Source organism: Camelina sativa, chromosome 1, assembly GCF_000633955.1.
Source record: "Camelina sativa cultivar DH55 chromosome 1, Cs, whole genome shotgun sequence".
In the NCBI taxonomy this organism is placed as follows: Eukaryota; Viridiplantae; Streptophyta; class Magnoliopsida; order Brassicales; family Brassicaceae; genus Camelina; species Camelina sativa.
The window spans coordinates 1,821,147-1,839,130 of NC_025685.1; the positions used below are offsets into that span (position 1 = coordinate 1,821,147).

General features: G+C 36.6%; 5 protein-coding genes across 8 annotated transcripts in view; 4 read left to right on the forward strand and 1 right to left on the reverse strand.

The window, feature by feature from the left end:
- LOC104711485 lies at nt 30–2,254 on the reverse strand. Its single transcript, XM_010428219.2, has 2 exons — nt 1,739–2,254; nt 30–1,610 (listed from the first exon to the last, which is right to left on the reverse strand). Exon 2 carries the CDS (start codon nt 1,563–1,565, stop codon nt 174–176), a length of 1,392 nt encoding a protein of 463 aa, XP_010426521.1. The 5' UTR covers nt 1,566–1,610; nt 1,739–2,254; the 3' UTR covers nt 30–173.
- LOC104711669 (sugar transporter ERD6-like 12) lies at nt 3,344–10,985 on the forward strand. Of its 4 annotated transcripts, XM_010428416.2 has the most exons (18): nt 3,344–3,643; nt 4,482–4,544; nt 4,714–4,803; nt 4,912–4,971; nt 5,083–5,148; nt 5,220–5,285; nt 5,377–5,452; nt 5,541–5,605; nt 5,676–5,768; nt 5,991–6,071; nt 6,193–6,277; nt 6,373–6,416; nt 6,564–6,626; nt 6,827–6,940; nt 7,081–7,140; nt 7,259–7,314; nt 10,487–10,545; nt 10,641–10,985. In XM_010428416.2, the coding sequence occupies exons 1-18, from the start codon at nt 3,497–3,499 to the stop codon at nt 10,757–10,759; spliced, it is 1,407 nt and encodes a 468-aa protein (XP_010426718.1). In that variant the 5' UTR covers nt 3,344–3,496; the 3' UTR covers nt 10,760–10,985. The 4 variants fall into 4 exon arrangements, with proteins under 4 accessions (XP_010426718.1, XP_010426795.1, XP_019100095.1 ...); XM_010428493.2 differs by lacking the exons at nt 10,487–10,545; nt 10,641–10,985 and adding an exon at nt 7,469–7,813 and having other exon boundaries at nt 3,355–3,643; nt 5,083–5,145; nt 7,259–7,373; XM_019244550.1 differs by lacking the exons at nt 10,487–10,545; nt 10,641–10,985 and adding an exon at nt 7,469–7,811 and having other exon boundaries at nt 3,356–3,643; nt 7,259–7,373.
- LOC104711581 (psbP domain-containing protein 7, chloroplastic) lies at nt 7,995–9,455 on the forward strand. The gene is made up of 3 exons (XM_010428311.2): nt 7,995–8,381; nt 8,488–8,698; nt 9,052–9,455. Exons 1-3 carry the CDS (start codon nt 8,060–8,062, stop codon nt 9,362–9,364), a joined length of 846 nt encoding a protein of 281 aa, XP_010426613.1. The 5' UTR covers nt 7,995–8,059; the 3' UTR covers nt 9,365–9,455.
- Nucleotides 11,174–12,627, forward strand: LOC104711870 (psbP domain-containing protein 7, chloroplastic). Its single transcript, XM_010428680.2, has 3 exons — nt 11,174–11,553; nt 11,660–11,870; nt 12,224–12,627. The coding sequence occupies exons 1-3, from the start codon at nt 11,232–11,234 to the stop codon at nt 12,534–12,536; spliced, it is 846 nt and encodes a 281-aa protein (XP_010426982.1). The 5' UTR covers nt 11,174–11,231; the 3' UTR covers nt 12,537–12,627.
- Nucleotides 12,815–17,984, forward strand: part of LOC104703457 (acyl-CoA-binding domain-containing protein 4) — a 6,057-nt gene continuing 887 nt past the window's right edge. Inside the window, exons 1-18 of the mRNA XM_010419482.2 lie at nt 12,815–13,072; nt 13,567–13,637; nt 14,070–14,133; nt 14,224–14,295; nt 14,413–14,604; nt 14,702–14,779; nt 14,888–14,998; nt 15,117–15,183; nt 15,290–15,351; nt 15,612–15,751; nt 15,933–16,059; nt 16,135–16,249; nt 16,389–16,477; nt 16,640–16,723; nt 16,804–16,986; nt 17,261–17,407; nt 17,551–17,610; nt 17,837–17,979. Coding sequence (XP_010417784.1) covers nt 12,914–13,072; nt 13,567–13,637; nt 14,070–14,133; nt 14,224–14,295; nt 14,413–14,604; nt 14,702–14,779; nt 14,888–14,998; nt 15,117–15,183; nt 15,290–15,351; nt 15,612–15,751; nt 15,933–16,059; nt 16,135–16,249; nt 16,389–16,477; nt 16,640–16,723; nt 16,804–16,986; nt 17,261–17,407; nt 17,551–17,610; nt 17,837–17,979 — 1,964 coding nt within the window. The 5' untranslated portion in view covers nt 12,815–12,913. The remainder of the gene's footprint in view (nt 13,073–13,566; nt 13,638–14,069; nt 14,134–14,223; nt 14,296–14,412; nt 14,605–14,701; nt 14,780–14,887; nt 14,999–15,116; nt 15,184–15,289; nt 15,352–15,611; nt 15,752–15,932; nt 16,060–16,134; nt 16,250–16,388; nt 16,478–16,639; nt 16,724–16,803; nt 16,987–17,260; nt 17,408–17,550; nt 17,611–17,836; nt 17,980–17,984) is intronic.

A 17,984-nucleotide genomic window follows, 5' to 3' on the forward strand; every position in this document is an offset into this window, starting at 1 on the left:
TTTTTGGCTTTGGCCACTTTCAATGTATATAAGAAAAGTAGTCTCAGTTTAAGTTATCGAGTAAAGTGAAACAGAGCTGACAGTCTACTGTATTCAATTAAAACAAGGATTACACAATCAAATGAGTAAGAATGTCAATTACAAACGTTGAAGCTTAAACTTATATTGTTTTCTTAGATGGCACGAGGAGGCTTCTCGAGCAATGCAGAGAGATAAACCTCATCCTTTGATTTAGGTGAAATAGCCCACTTGTGTTTCTTGTACCTAAACTGCAGGAACATGTACATATAATCATCAAGATCCTTCTTTTTACAGAAGAATCTATCAATCCACAGTAACCCACCGGGTCTCAGCACTCGATCCCAATCATATAACACGAAATCCATCAGAAGAAGATCGATCCAACCATCCATTAATCCGGCGGTGTGAATCATATCCATTGTATTGTCGAAGAACGGTAGCCTCTGGTTCATGGAGATGTACAATGGGATCAAACCTCTCAAAGCAATCATCTCATTGAAAGGAGCTCCCAAGTTCAAAGCAGTTGTGATAATCGTCACGTTCTTCTCTCTCATTCTTGCTGCAAATGTCCCTGTCCCAACACCATAATCCAATCCAATCCTAATCTCACCTGGCTTGGCTCTCAGAACATCATCAATCATGAAGTCAACTAACAAAGTACTGTTTTTGACCCATTTCTCACTCTCTTTCTCCATTTCAAAACATCCACTGCATTTCGTGTAACCCCTTTTAGGGTTCTTGCTTGATAAACACGCGAAGTTCCTGCATTGGTAATTTCCCCATCTTACGTTTCTATCATCAGGTAGCTTCCACAATGACTCGTTGATCGGATAAGGTTTCTGGTATGTCATTGATGCTCTTGTCAAGCATCGTCTTCTAGGTAACGGATCACACCCGCCAAGTATCAACTTCTGTGCTAAGTTCCAGTCATCATCGCAATACGCTCCAACATCATAATCCATATACTTCTCTAACTCCATCTTCATCAACACACAAGCATGACCAATAGTGTTGGAAACTCTCTCTGTTCCAAACATGTTTATTTTCCCAACCCTATTATCCTTTGGTGTAATGTACTTCCTTATCTCCTCAATGAGAAACTTATTGATCAAAGGCTCTTCCTTTTCCGTTGTGTTTCTGATTCCTTCGGGTTTAGGTAACCGGATTTGCCTTAACCCGATATGAGCATAGTAAAATGGCTTCATCACTTCATCTTCAAGAAACTTCTTGATCTCTTTTTTGCTTCCGTCTTTGCTCTTCTCCATCTCTTTTACCGTCTTCTCTAGCTTCTCGTACAAGTTGTCCATCTTTTCTAGTACATCATCAACACGATCGTGCAGGGCCTTTAGATCGAACCCTTCGTTGCTGACTTCTTTGATTGTGTAAATATTGCGGCAAATGTCTTCGTTGTGCAAGAAGTAACCCGCGGAATGGAATCTATAGAGACATGAGAAGCTCACAGTGATCACTATTAACCCTAAGATCACTTGTAACCCTGCCATTAGTCTTCCTAATCGCCATCTAGGCAGACATGATCTCCCCATTTCTTATTCTTAACCGAAAGAGTTAATGTCTCTCAAGTGATTTATCTGACAAAACAGAGCAAAGTGTAAATCGATTCGCTAGCTCTAAACACATTTTCTAGAGAGAACTAAACAGAGCTAAGCGGTCCTAATAACGTGATGATAGGTGAAGGGAAAAAAACATTAATTATTACCAGGTAAGAAGAGATATGCCTTGATATGTTGATGGAAACCTCGGAGTATATGTTCCTCTCTGGTTTCTCCAGCAAAAGTTGAAGAGATTCATGAGTTTTGTTTCTCAACCTCAAAGCTGAAACGCTATTTGAATCTAGAGATCCGAGAGCTGCGGAGAAAAAGTGTGTGTGTTTTGTGTCTGCTTGAAGAATTAAGGAGCTGGAGATACTTAAAGCTTAAGCCTAAAGCTGACTTATTGTGACTAAGTTATTAGGACAAAACCCACTCACTGAGTGTCTCTCCCTCTCTATCTTTAACACACCAACGTGCCTAATTCCTTAATATTCGGTATTCTCTCATTCTCTGCGTCTTTGAATATATATAAAATTCAAAAGTCAACCATAAGCGATAAGTATATAAATAACACCAACATGCATACTTTACATATATGGCAAAAAAGTATACATGTGTGTATATATCATTAGACCTAAAAAAATTGAAAATGTATAAAAGACCAAAAACCTCGAAAAGTTGGAGTAATTGATTTGCTATATAGTGTGTGTAAATATATAAACAAACTAACAATATATATAAGACAATAATCGTATTACGTACTCGACAGGCTATCTCGTCCAGTCAATTCTTTTGTGGGTTTCAAATAAAATAGATCTTAACAGCATCTCGACAAGTGATGTGAGATTCAAACTTCTTTTGCCTTGACGATGATTGATGTGAAAGTTTGTTGGAAGTTTGAATACGTCTCTCTCTTCATATCCAATCTGACCTACTTTAAGTTGACAATTAGACCAACTCTTTCATTTTGTAATTTTTTTGTGGGCTTCTTGTTCCAATCAACATCCAACGTCGTTTTTATGGGGCCCAAATTTTTGTAAGTAACGTGGAATTGGAATTAACTAGAACTGGGAAAAAAATTTAATTCCAAAATAATTAATCAAACCTAGCTATCGACATTATAATGAACCCCGCCGTAGCGTCAATTCAAGACAACAAGAGAGACAGTCACATGTGATGTCCATCCACTACTAAAGATGACGGGTGTGATTTGGTTGGTTTTTTAAAGCCTAAAATAATGATAAGAGGGTAAAGTTGAGTGGAATCGACCCAAAAAAAAAAAAACCAGAAAAATTCTGATTGGATTTAAATGAGAGTTAAATACTGTAAGTATAAAATTTTTTTACTCAACGTTCTTGTACACGCTGACATTGCTATGTGGTCATACCAGACGTGTCCGTTGTTCTCTCCTTTTACTAGTAGTTTCTTTCTTTACGAAAATGATTAACCTATTATTATTAGACTTCAACGTTTTTCTCAAGTTGGATGTTCCTCTTCTGTCGTGTACTCCCATAAATTCGTATAAAAGCAAATCCGGTAACTTGACCCCTGAGGACGACCCCTTGGGCTAAAAATCAAACTTTATGGTTGGAGGAACACATTAATTCAAAATTAAATAGGTAGATGAATAGTACTATTGAATAGTGACGACCAAAGCAAACCGGAGCCTTAAACCAGAACATAACCGAAATATAACAAACACGGTATGTTGGTTAATACAAACAGTGGCCATGAACCGAGACAGAAATAAATGACAGATTCATCGACGACGTCGACACAAAAATATCATGATATTTCTTTCCATTTCTGTGGTTAAAAACAGCAATACTTCCTATACTGTAGTAGTCTATAAATAACATTCCAGCTTACGAACATGTAAATCTTTTCTTTATTCTTCTTCTTAATTAATAATTATTAGGGTTTGAATGGAGAAAATGGAGGGAGGCGAGGAGGATGCTACGGAGAAAGGATTGTTATTGGTAAATGACGAAGAGATCAATGCAAATACAACTCCACTTCTTTTCTTCTCCACCTTCATCATTGTCTCCGCCTCCTTCACCTATGGCGCTGCCGTACGTACCCATCTCTCTCTTTCTCTCTCTCTCTCCCTCTCTCTCTTCCTAATAGAACCAAAGTCAGATGTAGATATATATGATAAATGAGCTTAAGCAAGAGATTCACGACCACTAATTTCTTAGCTTTTAGGACTATTTATATCTTTAGAACAATTGTTATACTTTAAAGGCCATTAAATTTGTTGTTTAGAAAATATTTTAACAGTATACAATTAACACAAATAAAGGAAATCATCTTTGTGGTTTAACCAATACTGGTAGGTCGTTGAAAAAAAAAAAAAAAACTGGTAGGTCGTTAGTTATTAGGGATGGGGAAAATAATGTTCCGATACATGACGATATGCAATCTCTCTCTATATGCATATGCCGACTCAATTCATATATAGAGATGTAGAGAACGAGGCTAATTAGGCAAAAAAGATTCATGCCACTAAACGTTTTAAAGTTTTTAGGACTATTTAATTTCTTTTGGACAAATGTTATAATTTTAGAGTCACTAATTTTTTTTTGTTAAAAAGTTGTTTTTATAAAATATTTAGTACAACCAACACAAATAAAGAAATTAATACATTATTGGCCTCATATTTAGATCCTAATCTTGGAATAATAATTGGAGTTTAAATCTACAGAAAAAGAAAAAAAAATTGAAAACGATAAGTTCTGTGTGGACCTCGAAAATGTTAGATTGGACCACTACATATCTTTTATTTTGGAGTTTCTAACCACACAGAGAGAGTCCGATAGTACAATAGTTGAGATATTTTCAAGGAATATAATGGTGGTAAACTAAGAGTAAGTAACTAGATAATTTCAATCAATTTATATGGTTACGCAGATGGGTTATACTGCAGATACAATGCACTCCATTATGACAGACTTGGATCTTTCTCTTGCACAAGTAAGTCCATATTTTAATATATATATATATATAATACATTTCTTTACTTAAAAAACATTTATGGATTTTGTCAAGTAAATATTCCACTTTTACAAGAGGATGTATTTGGTTAAAATTGACTATTGTGTGTTGAGATAACTGTGGTAATGTTAATGTAAAATTATTACAGTTTTCGCTGTTTGGTTCGCTCTCGACGTTTGGAGGAATGTTCGGTGCAGTATTCAGCGCCAAAGCTGCAGCTACCTTCGGTTATAAAATGGTGAAGTGTTCATGCATCATTCTTTAAATTGCCCCTATAATTATTCTATTTTGTCAAATGCCTCTAACTTTATATCGTAAAATTCTAAACCCTCACGATTTTGCTTAGACGTTGTGGCTCGCTGATATATTCTGCGTAAGTGGCTGGCTTGCCATTGCACTAGCCAAGGTTTCCTCATAACCCATCTAATTAATAGTCTTACTTGCTTTTTTTTTTTTTTGCAACTTCAAATAGACTACGGACAAAACAAATTCTTATTTTAAATTTATTTTGAAACAGGATATTATTTGGCTTGACATGGGACGGGTTTTGGTGGGAATTGGAGTTGGTCTCGTTAGCTACGTGGTAAAAACATAATTTCCTTCAAATTATAGTTAATTCCTGCTAATATCTTTTTCAATTGAAAATTATTATAGATTCCTGTATATGTTGCCGAAATAACACCCAAGCACGTACGAGGGGCTTTTACATTTAGTAATCAGGTGACTTACCAATCTAAACGCGAATTTTATATACACAATCTATCATTTATGCATTAGTATATATAAACTAAGATTAGTAGTACTTACGCAGCTGTTGCAAAACTTTGGAATCGCAATCGTATATTACTTTGGAAATTTCGTGTCATGGAGAACTTTAGCCTTAATCGGTGATTCATTATTTATTTTTAAAAATTTCAGTTCTCTCAAGTTTTATTTTTTTACTTAACTAACTAAAAATAATCCATTTCTAACCAGGTAGTATTCCATGTTGGATACAAGTTATTGGTCTGTTCTTCATACCTGAGTCTCCCAGATGGCTGGTTAGTCATATAAATATACATAACATGATTGTTGCGAAGAGATAATGATATATGCGCATCATATTTATAGGCGAAAAACGGCCGTGATAAAGAAGTTGAAGCAGTTCTTCAAAAGTTAAGAGGACCAAACTATGATATTGTGCCCGAAGCTTGTGAAATCAAGGTACACACCTATAAATCATTCTCATAATCTTGCCCAAATATATATATATATATATGATTCCCATATTTAATTTAGATGTTCGGCATGTGATTTTTTAATATCACTGGTAAATCATTCAAATAAATCACAAAAAAAAAAAAAACTGATCTCCAAAGAAAACTACAAAAGTTTTTATTTTATCTTCAAATTCTCACTCAGATCATATTTGTGTTAAATTTATAGATTTCAGTTGAAGCTTCAAAACAAAGGTCGAATATCAGCATTCGTAGTCTTTTCAGAAAGAAATATGCTCATCAACTTACAGTAAGATAAATAAGGGTTTCATTTATATTAATTTCCATGCATGAAATATATTATTATTTAAGAACTCAATAACCAAATTACTCTTTGATTTTTTTTGTGGACTCGGTTTTGTTGTCTTTAGATAGGCATAGGTTTGATGGTTCTGCAACAGTTATGTGGATCGGCTGGAATAGGTGGCTACGGAACCACTATATTTAATCATGCCGGTAATCACCTGTCTTCATTAAGATGTACTAATAAATTGTTTTTAATTTAATTTACTTAGACTATAATAAACTAATTAACACTTTTTATCTTTTAGGGTTTCCTTCTCGGATTGGGATGATGGTGTTGTCTTTTATCGTCGTACGTAATTTTTTTTTGTTTTTCTAATTTTAAATGCATTTTGACCCCTAATATATACTCTTCCTAACTAACAATGATTGCATCATTGACTGTATTCTCACATCGTAATAATTAATATCTGACTGTATTATCAATGATCATGTATAGGTACCGAAATCTTTTATGGGTCTACTCCTTGTGGATCGATGGGGAAGACGTCCACTTCTTATGGTTAGAATTTTATACCTTTTTCTTCTAGACTCCATCTTTGTTTCGCTAATTAATTGGATACTTAGAGGCTATGACTTTTCCTATATTATATATTTAGGTACTTAATTATGATTGTTCAAGTTCAGAGATTCCATAGCCACCTAAACGGCTAATAATTTTTTTTTTAGATATAACATAAATTTAATACATCGAATTTGCAGGCTTCAGCATCTGGGTTATGTTTGAGCTGTATCACATTAGCAGTAGCGTTTGGAGTTAAAGATGACCCGGAGCTTGGAAAAATTACTCCAATTCTCTGTTTCATTGGAATATTGGTAAGTTTTTCACTATTTGATTTTCAGTCTAAATTATAAACGTGTACATATTTGATCAAATTCCTCACAAAAATCCATATATACATATTGATAACTATTTCAAATATGTGACAAGCTATAACAATCTATAACTTTAACAGTCATTTACGATGATGTTTGCAATTGGGATGGGAGCGTTGCCGTGGATTATAATGTCTGAGGTATATACATGCGAGCAAAAACATATTCTTTTACTCTCTTTTTTTTTGGATTATGATAATTTTATTCATATGATCGTTGTGCCATTATTATCATTTACGTTAATTATTTTCTGAGCAGATATTTCCAATGGATATAAAGGTATTAGCTGGGAGTTTAGTGACCATAACCAATTGGTTCACTGGTTGGATCGCCAACTATTGTTTCAATTTTATGTTCTTTTGGAGCCAAACAGGTGAGTAACATAAAACATATATATATATACTATATATACACATATAATCCTTGTTCCAAATTAATTAATCGTGTGTTAATGAAAACAAATTGCAGGGACATTTATAATATCCGCTGCAGTATGTGGAGGAACAGTTGTATTCACATGGTGGTTGGTGCCGGAGACTCGAGGATTGACGCTAGAAGAAATCCAACTATCGTTTGGCAATATTTAGGGTTAATCAGATCGAGATATATTCAATACATAAAAAAGGTTGATATATCTATTGTAATATTCTACATCCTTTGCTAATTTTAGTAGAAAGTTTCCATTGTGTAATTTAATTCATAAGATTTATTTTTGTAAAATAATGTATACTATTTTATTTTATTTTGGTTTGTAACACACATTACAGATTCGTATTCAGATGATGAAATTGCACAAGTATAAGCTTGTTTCTATACTTTTTTTTTTTTTTCAGTTCTTATTTAATGATGATATACATGTGACTGTAAAACTAGTGTGGATGGTAAATGTTAAAAGAAATTGAAAAAAAGAAAGAAAAAAAAAGAGCCACGTTGTCAATGAGAGAACCTACAAACGTCGTCGTTTTAAACACGATCTGCAGGTGATAAGAGAGAGTCGACCGTTCGGCAAACAACACGTAACGACGACCTCTCACTTTAAAGAACAACTTAACGAGAGATATGTCTCTGAAACCTTACTTCTCTCTGCTACACTCATCACAGCCTACGAATGCTAAACTCTCGGACTTCTTGATCGCTCAACAATCCTCCGATGATCGGAAAACTACCCCGGCCGAGGAGTTTTCTCCGCTGGCTGAGAAATTCAACCGTCGCCTTCTTCTGGGTGTAGGATCGTCCTCTGTTCTTGCCGTTGGTGCCAATTTCTGTGGTATCACGAGTTTTGTACTCGGTTTATCGCCGGAACTCGGCCGGAATCTGAAACTCGACGTCGTCTATCCGATTGGAGGGTATAGCAGATGTATCGACACGGTTCAAGGATTCGGTTAGTAAGTCATCCAATTTCAATTTCTCCGGTTTAATGATTTTATATTTATTCTCCGGTTTGTTGTCAAATTAATTACAACTTTTGTATATATATATGATCACAGAATTTATATATCCGGTTACGTGGGTTGGAGACCAGACGCTTTTGTATAGAGCGGCGGAGAAGTCAGAACGTGAGACATCGCTAGACCTTCCTCCGGCAAGAAACATTCGCCGGAAAAACGTTAATGAACCGGTTGTTGCATTTGGACCTCCCGGTTCGACCGGTGAGCTCAACGTCAGTGTTATCGTCTCCCCTGTCTCACCCAGCTTCTCGTAAGCATCGTTCGTACATATTTCTTGTAGATTTTGCATTGTTCATATGGTTTACAAGAATTTACAAAAAGCAAAAGACATTCAACTAGCTATGATAAATCTATTGTTATCAAGTTGTCACTCTCGATTCTATTTGTTATCATGGTCTCACTAGATTCAAGTTGTAATTTTCAAGATTGTTTATTACACTAGGTACTTTGAATTGGTTACATAAGTTGGTGTAGACCCCGGTTAGCTAGAAGTGTTAAAGATCTATGTTAAAGTTGTGTAGCACCTAGACCGGTTCTCAGAACAATTGGCATTTTATTTGAGACAATCAAAACAATCATTGCTTTACGACTTATGATTTGTAGAATCGAAGCATTTGGAGGGCCAAAAGAAGTAGGAGAAGCAATAGTAAGAACGGTGACAGGATCCGGTCAACGAACAGATTTAAAAGGAACTTTGCTAGAATCAAATCTCAGACAAGATTCAGAGAGAAACTTGAAGTACTATGAGTTGGAGTTTAAAGTCGAATCACCCGTATTCAGACGGCATAATGTAGCCATTTGTTGCGCTCACCGTGGCCGGCTCTATACGCTGAACGCTCAAGCTCCAGAGTCAGCTTGGTCGGAGGTGAGATCGAAGATTTACACTACTGCTAAATCGTTCAACATCATTTCTTAAATGTAAACAATTTGTAAACACTAAAAAAGAAACAAGACATTACAATCTTATTTTGTTTGTTGAGTATATAATACAGTCTCATGTTGATTCACTTTACAAGTAAATAGATACCAACAAAGAGACAACTATGATCATGTGTTTTATTGATCGTGCCGCTATATAAACACTGCACCTAGCAATTACTACAAATTTTTGATTAATTAAAATATTTAAATGTTGAGAATATTTTTTTAAAAATCAAATTAAAAATATTTTAAAAGTAATCTGATAAAAACTTGCATCTTTAAAACAAACGAAACTAGAAAACGCCCACATCTCTGCTCCTGGGCTTCGCAATCTCCGCTCAAATCCGCGGTTGAAGTCAGAGAAAGAGACAAATGGCTATGGCTAGAGCAACCTCTGGTCCCGCTTACCCGGAGAGGTTCTACGCCGCCGCATCTTACGTCGGTCTCGACGGATCTGATTCGTCGGCGAAAAACGTCAGCTCGAAATTCTCAAAGGATACTGCACTACTATTCTATGCGTTGTACCAGCAGGTCAGCAACTTCCATTTATGATCTTCTTCGATTTTCCAACCTCACGATTGTGGATTTAGGTTTTGAATTTCACGAGATCTGGTGGTTTCGATATTGATTTCTTTGTTTTGGTTCATCGATTCATATTCATCTCCTCGAATTCTTATCAGATCCTAGAAATGACGCACTTAACTTGTCTGATTTAGCTATATTTCGACCCTGGTTAGGATCCATTGCTGACTGTTTAACTTGTCAGTGAAATGTTGCCCGAGATTTGATTGGAAACGTGATTGAAGTAGTCTTATTAATCAGATTCAATCGTAGTTTGCTTAGATCTATAGTTGCTTCATTATCATGTTATGTGATTATAATGTCAGAAACTTAGCCTTTTGTCATGTGTTTTTGTGAGAGAAACTTTCCCTTCAACTAATTAAATCTCGAGTCAGCTAATTTTCAATTCCTGGCTATGATATAGGCTTAGTGTTGATGATCTCTTGGACTTATTATGTATACAGGCTACTGTCGGACCATGCAACACTCCCAAACCTAGTGCATGGAGACCTGTGGAGCAAAGNTTAGCTGGGAGTTTAGTGACCATAACCAATTGGTTCACTGGTTGGATCGCCAACTATTGTTTCAATTTTATGTTCTTTTGGAGCCAAACAGGTGAGTAACATAAAACATATATATATATACTATATATACACATATAATCCTTGTTCCAAATTAATTAATCGTGTGTTAATGAAAACAAATTGCAGGGACATTTATAATATCCGCTGCAGTATGTGGAGGAACAGTTGTATTCACATGGTGGTTGGTGCCGGAGACTCGAGGATTGACGCTAGAAGAAATCCAACTATCGTTTGGCAATATTTAGGGTTAATCAGATCGAGATATATTCAATACATAAAAAAGGTTGATATATCTATTGTAATATTCTACATCCTTTGCTAATTTTAGTAGAAAGTTTCCATTGTGTAATTTAATTCATAAGATTTATTTTTGTAAAATAATGTATACTATTTTATTTTATTTTGGTTTGTAACACACATTACAGATTCGTATTCAGATGATGAAATTGCACAAGTATAAGCTTGTTTCTATACTTTTTTTTTTTTTTCAGTTCTTATTTAATGATGATATACATGTGACTGTAAAACTAGTGTGGATGGTAAATGTTAAAAGAAATTGAAAAAAAGAAAGAAAAAAAAAGAGCCACGTTGTCAATGAGAGAACCTACAAACGTCGTCGTTTTAAACACGATCTGCAGGTGATAAGAGAGAGTCGACCGTTCGGCAAACAACACGTAACGACGACCTCTCACTTTAAAGAACAACTTAACGAGAGATATGTCTCTGAAACCTTACTTCTCTCTGCTACACTCATCACAGCCTACGAATGCTAAACTCTCGGACTTCTTGATCGCTCAACAATCCTCCGATGATCGGAAAACTACCCCGGCCGAGGAGTTTTCTCCGCTGGCTGAGAAATTCAACCGTCGCCTTCTTCTGGGTGTAGGATCGTCCTCTGTTCTTGCGGTTGGTGCCAATTTCTGTGGTATCACGAGTTTTGTACTCGGTTTATCGCCGGAACTCGGCCGGAATCTGAAACTCGACGTCGTCTATCCGATTGGAGGGTATAGCAGATGTATCGACACGGTTCAAGGATTCGGTTAGTAAGTCATCCAATTTCAATTTCTCCGGTTTAATGATTTTATATTTATTCTCCGGTTTGTTGTCAAATTAATTACAACTTTTGTATATATATATGATCACAGAATTTATATATCCGGTTACGTGGGTTGGAGACCAGACGCTTTTGTATAGAGCGGCGGAGAAGTCAGAACGTGAGACATCGCTAGACCTTCCTCCGGCAAGAAACATTCGCCGGAAAAACGTTAATGAACCGGTTGTTGCATTTGGACCTCCCGGTTCGACCGGTGAGCTCAACGTCAGTGTTATCGTCTCCCCTGTCTCACCCAGCTTCTCGTAAGCATCGTTCGTACATATTTCTTGTAGATTTTGCATTGTTCATATGGTTTACAAGAATTTACAAAAAGCAAAAGACATTCAACTAGCTATGATAAATCTATTGTTATCAAGTTGTCACTCTCGATTCTATTTGTTATCATGGTCTCACTAGATTCAAGTTGTAATTTTCAAGATTGTTTATTACACTAGGTACTTTGAATTGGTTACATAAGTTGGTGTAGACCCCGGTTAGCTAGAAGTGTTAAAGATCTATGTTAAAGTTGTGTAGCACCTAGACCGGTTCTCAGAACAATTGGCATTTTATTTGAGACAATCAAAACAATCATTGCTTTACGACTTATGATTTGTAGAATCGAAGCATTTGGAGGGCCAAAAGAAGTAGGAGAAGCAATAGTAAGAACGGTGACAGGATCCGGTCAACGAACAGATTTAAAAGGAACTTTGCTAGAATCAAATCTCAGACAAGATTCAGAGAGAAACTTGAAGTACTATGAGTTGGAGTTTAAAGTCGAATCACCCGTATTCAGACGGCATAATGTAGCCATTTGTTGCGCTCACCGTGGCCGGCTCTATACGCTGAACGCTCAAGCTCCAGAGTCAGCTTGGTCGGAGGTGAGATCGAAGATTTACACTACTGCTAAATCGTTCAACATCATTTCTTAAATGTAAACAATTTGTAAACACTAAAAAAGAAACAAGACATTACAATCTTATTTTGTTTGTTGAGTATATAATACAGTCTCATGTTGATTCACTTTACAAGTAAATAGATACCAACAAAGAGACAACTATGATCATGTGTTTTATTGATCGTGCCGCTATATAAACACTGCACCTAGCAATTACTACAAATTTTTGATTAATTAAAATATTTAAATGTTGAGAATATTTTTTTAAAAATCAAATTAAAAATATTTTAAAAGTAATCTGATAAAAACTTGCATCTTTAAAACAAACGAAACTAGAAAACGCCCACATCTCTGCTCCTGGGCTTCGCAATCTCCGCTCAAATCCGCGGTTGAAGTCAGAGAAAGAGACAAATGGCTATGGCTAGAGCAACCTCTGGTCCCGCTTACCCGGAGAGGTTCTACGCCGCCGCATCTTACGTCGGTCTCGACGGATCTGATTCGTCGGCGAAAAACGTCAGCTCGAAATTCTCAAAGGATACTGCACTACTATTCTATGCGTTGTACCAGCAGGTCAGCAACTTCCATTTATGATCTTCTTCGATTTTCCAACCTCACGATTGTGGATTTAGGTTTTGAATTTCACGAGATCTGGTGGTTTCGATATTGATTTCTTTGTTTTGGTTCATCGATTCATATTCATCTCCTCGAATTCTTATCAGATCCTAGAAATGACGCACTTAACTTGTCTGATTTAGCTATATTTCGACCCTGGTTAGGATCCATTGCTGACTGTTTAACTTGTCAGTGAAATGTTGCCCGAGATTTGATTGGAAACGTGATTGAAGTAGTCTTATTAATCAGATTCAATCGTAGTTTGCTTAGATCTATAGTTGCTTCATTATCATGTTATGTGATTATAATGTCAGAAACTTAGCCTTTTGTCATGTGTTTTTGTGAGAGAAACTTTCCCTTCAACTAATTAAATCTCGAGTCAGCTAATTTTCAATTCCTGGCTATGATATAGGCTTAGTGTTGATGATCTCTTGGACTTATTATGTATACAGGCTACTGTCGGACCATGCAACACTCCCAAACCTAGTGCATGGAGACCTGTGGAGCAAAGCAAATGGAGAAGGTTAGATTTTCCTGCTGTCTGCAAATACTTATCTATAATTAACATTCTTGCATTTATCACTGGCTCTTTTACGTTTCTATGCTTGAGTTTGTGAATCATAGTTGTAGGAAGAAGTTTTTCTGGTAGATATTATTAGGAGGTATCATAGATTTCATCAATTACTAGAGTGGAAGACTTCAGATGCCTCATAAATCAGGGGAACAGCAAAGGGGTTCTAGTGTTAGCTAGCTTTTGAGGAAAATAAAAAATGCAGGATTTGTATTTGCATCCTTGTGGAAAAAAACTAAATTCTTACCTATGTTTTGGTCTATATTACCGAGGTTGTTACTGCTTAGGATGTTTTTAAGGAAAACAAACCTTTAACGTTGTCCTAGTGAACTTTCCTGAAAGAAACACATGCTACTGTTCTGAAGCATTTTTATATATACCTAGTTGGCAGGAGCTCGGAACCATGCCCTCCACCGAGGCAATGCGTCTCTTTGTGAAAATTCTGGAGGTAACCGACAGAGAGGTCTACACTTATTTTTTAAAAAGAATTTACCGAAGCATAGTCTTGATTTCTTCCCTATTGCTCAATTTTTACCAGGAAGACGATCCTGGTTGGTATTCCAGGGCATCTAATGATATTCCAGATCCTGTCGTAGATGTCCAAATTAATGTAAGTTTTTGTATCCCTTGGGTTTCGATGTCCAAACCATGGGAAATATTACACATATCTTTTGCTTGGCTGAAGAAAAGTATTCGAGTCTTTTAGTGCATTCATTCTCTGTAGCAGAGAACGAAAGATGAGGCTGTTATTGAGAATGGTAACTCATTTGGTGAGACAAAGACAATTTCCACTGAGAATGGACAATTGGCTGAAACCCAAGATAAAGATGTAGTCTCAGAAGAGTCAAATACTGTTTCTGTGTATAACCAGTGGACGGCACCCCAAACATCAGGTCAGCCGCCAAAAGCTCGTTACGAGGTATTAATTTTTTTCTCTCTTTTGGATGATAAGAAAAACGTCCTGTCATTCATGTATCTTCTGAATTTTCTGAGTCTTGTTTATACATTCATTTCAGCATGGAGCAGCTGTTATTCAAGATAAGATGTATATATATGGTGGAAATCATAATGGCCGTTACCTCGGTGATCTTCATGTAAGCTACTTATACGATTCTTAAGAATAAGCTGATGATGTAATTGAGATATTCATTTTGACCTAGCTTGGCAATACCATTCCCGCTGACAGTTCCCTCTGTATACAGGTTCTAGATTTAAAAAACTGGACTTGGTCAAGAGTTGAAACCAAGGTTGCAACTGAATCAGAGGAAACATCAACTCCAACATTATTAGCTCCTTGTGCTGGTCATTCTTTGGTTAGTTTATAAATTCACTCGTTTGGCTTTCTTGCCCAGAAATATTCAAGACAGGGTAACAAAGAAGACTCTAGCTATACATACAAATGTTGACTTGTCTTCTTTGCTTGTTTTGCAGATACCATGGGACAACAATCTGCTGTCTATCGGTGGCCATACAAAGGATCCCTCAGAATCTATCCAAGGTTAGTGTTTATAATTTTTTGAAGACGATTAGTTGCACATATCTTATAGGAGTTTTCTGGACTCTCAATGATTACATATCATTTTTCTACTGTTCTCCTATCACAGTGAAGGTCTTTGATACGCATACCAGTACATGGTCAATGCTTAAGACATATGGAAAACCACCGGTATATTTTCGCTTCTCTCATGCTGTCTTTGTTTTTCGTTACCTTTGCATGGAAATATTCCATTATTATAAACAATTCATGTTTTTGGCCGTCATAAGAGACAAAAAAAAGAAAAGTTGTTTTCTTTCCTTATTCTCCCATACTATCTTCAGGGTTCAGTTGCATCTGAATCCAAAACTTCTCCGTTCTGATTTGGGAGTCGTATATGCAGTTTGGTTACATAAATTGAGACTTTCTTTGTCATTATCTCTTGCTTTCAGGTTTCACGTGGAGGACAGTCAGTCACAATTGTGGGTAAAACTTTGGTGATATTTGGCGGGCAAGATGCAAAGAGATCACTTCTGAACGATTTACATATACTTGACCTAGAAACGATGACTTGGGATGAGATAGATGCCGTGTAAGATGTTATGATGTTTCTGCATTTTGTTCTCTTCAGAAGAAGTCAAACCCATTTAAGATTAGAAAAAGAACCAGAATATGAATACATTTAGAATTCCTTCATCTATCTCTTTTAGTAATTAAGTAGTCTTTATTGAAAGATTAGCAATTCAGGGCTGAAAACTGGTGTCAAATTGCAGGGGTGTATCTCCATCTCCGAGGTCTGATCATGCTGCTGCAGTGCATGCGGAACGTTACCTTCTTATCTTTGGTGGGGGCTCACATGCAACCTGTTTCGATGATCTGCATGTCCTTGATTTGCAGACTGTAAGTTAAGCTAAGAGTGTATTTTTCAGCTGCTCTCAAACGTTCTTTGTCCTCTGATATAACTGTCACATGTAGATGGAATGGTCAAGACCAGCACAACAGGGTGATGCACCAACTACAAGAGCTGGACATGCTGGCGTGACAATTGGGGAGAACTGGTTTATTGTTGGTGGCGGTGATAACAAGAGTGGTATGCTCATGCTCTTTTCTATGGAAATTATCTTCTTTTCCCAACCATTTCTGTTTATCCTTCTCTGGAACCTTTCTGGGGAAAATAGATTAGTTGCTTTGTTTTGCGTGGTGACTGATTTTGTAATAAATTACTGCAGGAGCCTCTGAGAGTGTTGTACTAAACATGTCAACTCTTGCATGGTCGGTAGTCGCTTCAGTTCAAGGACGTGTACCTCTTGCTAGCGAGGTACTTACATGAACCGACTATAACCATGTTTATTCTCCAGATAACTATACAAGACAGAATTTTCACCAAATCATTCCTGAAACATGCTAGTTGCCTTTTCAAGATTTCGAAAAATATCAGTCTTGTGTATTTCATTTTCATATTCCTTTCCTTTTCTAACAGGGATTAAGTTTAGTCGTAAGTTCTTACAGTGGTGAAGATGTGCTAGTCGCTTTTGGTGGATACAATGGGCGTTACAACAACGAAGTAGGGACTGATCTAAACCTATAAGTACATTTCTCTTGATTTTGCATTTAATTCTGATTCTAATACTTTCTTTGTGGTAGATTCATCTTCTTAAACCAAGCCACAAATCAACATTGCAAACAAAGAATCTGGAAGCGCCTTTGCCAGGTAGTCTTTCTGCAGTGAATAACGCCACAACCAGAGACATTGAGTCTGAGGTTGAGGTGAGCCAAGAAGGCAGAGTACGGGAAATCGTCATGGACAATGTTAACGCTGGATCAAAGGTATATATATTTGTCAGAATTTTCCTCCTTAATCAATTTGAATATAGCAGCATCTTCTGATTTGTTCGAGATTTGAATATAGCACCTATCTATTGCGATATTAATATAGAAAAAATATGTCAGCGTATCTGTTTTGAGCTTTTGTGGGATAAAGATGCACATAATATTTTGTGGTACTGGTAGTCATTGTAACAACACAGGATATATATAGTTCAGTCCGGATCATCACCATCTCTTTCGCTCTTACTTTGTTTTTGGGTAATGAATCCCACAGGTTGAAGGAAACAACGAACGGATTATCACGACTCTTAAATCCGAGAAAGAAGAACTAGAGGTATCACTGAACAAGGAGAAGATGCAGACTCTCCAACTAAGGCAGGAGTTAGCAGAAGCAGAATCACGAAATACAGAGTTGTACAAGGTAATAAATTGGTGAACCAATAGTTCATAAAGACTGGTTGCAGCAAACTCTTCCAATTTCACTCACATTTAATCATCTGAATATGTCAGAATTTTTCTCTGATACTCTATATACCTAAATAACTTTGTACTGACATTTTATAGGAACTTCAGTCTGTTCGTGGCCAACTTGCTGCCGAACAGTCAAGGTGTTTCAAACTGGAGGTATGAAACCTGTAGCCACATCTCTTTTATACTGTAACCTACAGAAGATGGAAACTCTGTGAAACCTGTGATCGAATCACATATACTTAATTACGGGATGATTTAGAACAGTGGATCCATCACTAATCTCTCTGTCATCTGTTGATACGAAGCTACGTTAGATCATGAAAAGAAAAACAAAGCAAATCTAATTCGGGTCCTCATTCTTTGAATCAATCTTTTGCAGGTTGATGTTGCAGAGCTAAGGCAAAAGCTTCAAACATTGGAAACACTACAAAAGGAACTGGAACTCCTTCAGCGTCAAAAGGCTGCATCTGAACAAGCTGCAATCAACGCTAAAAGACAGAGCTCGGGTGGCGTCTGGGGCTGGCTCG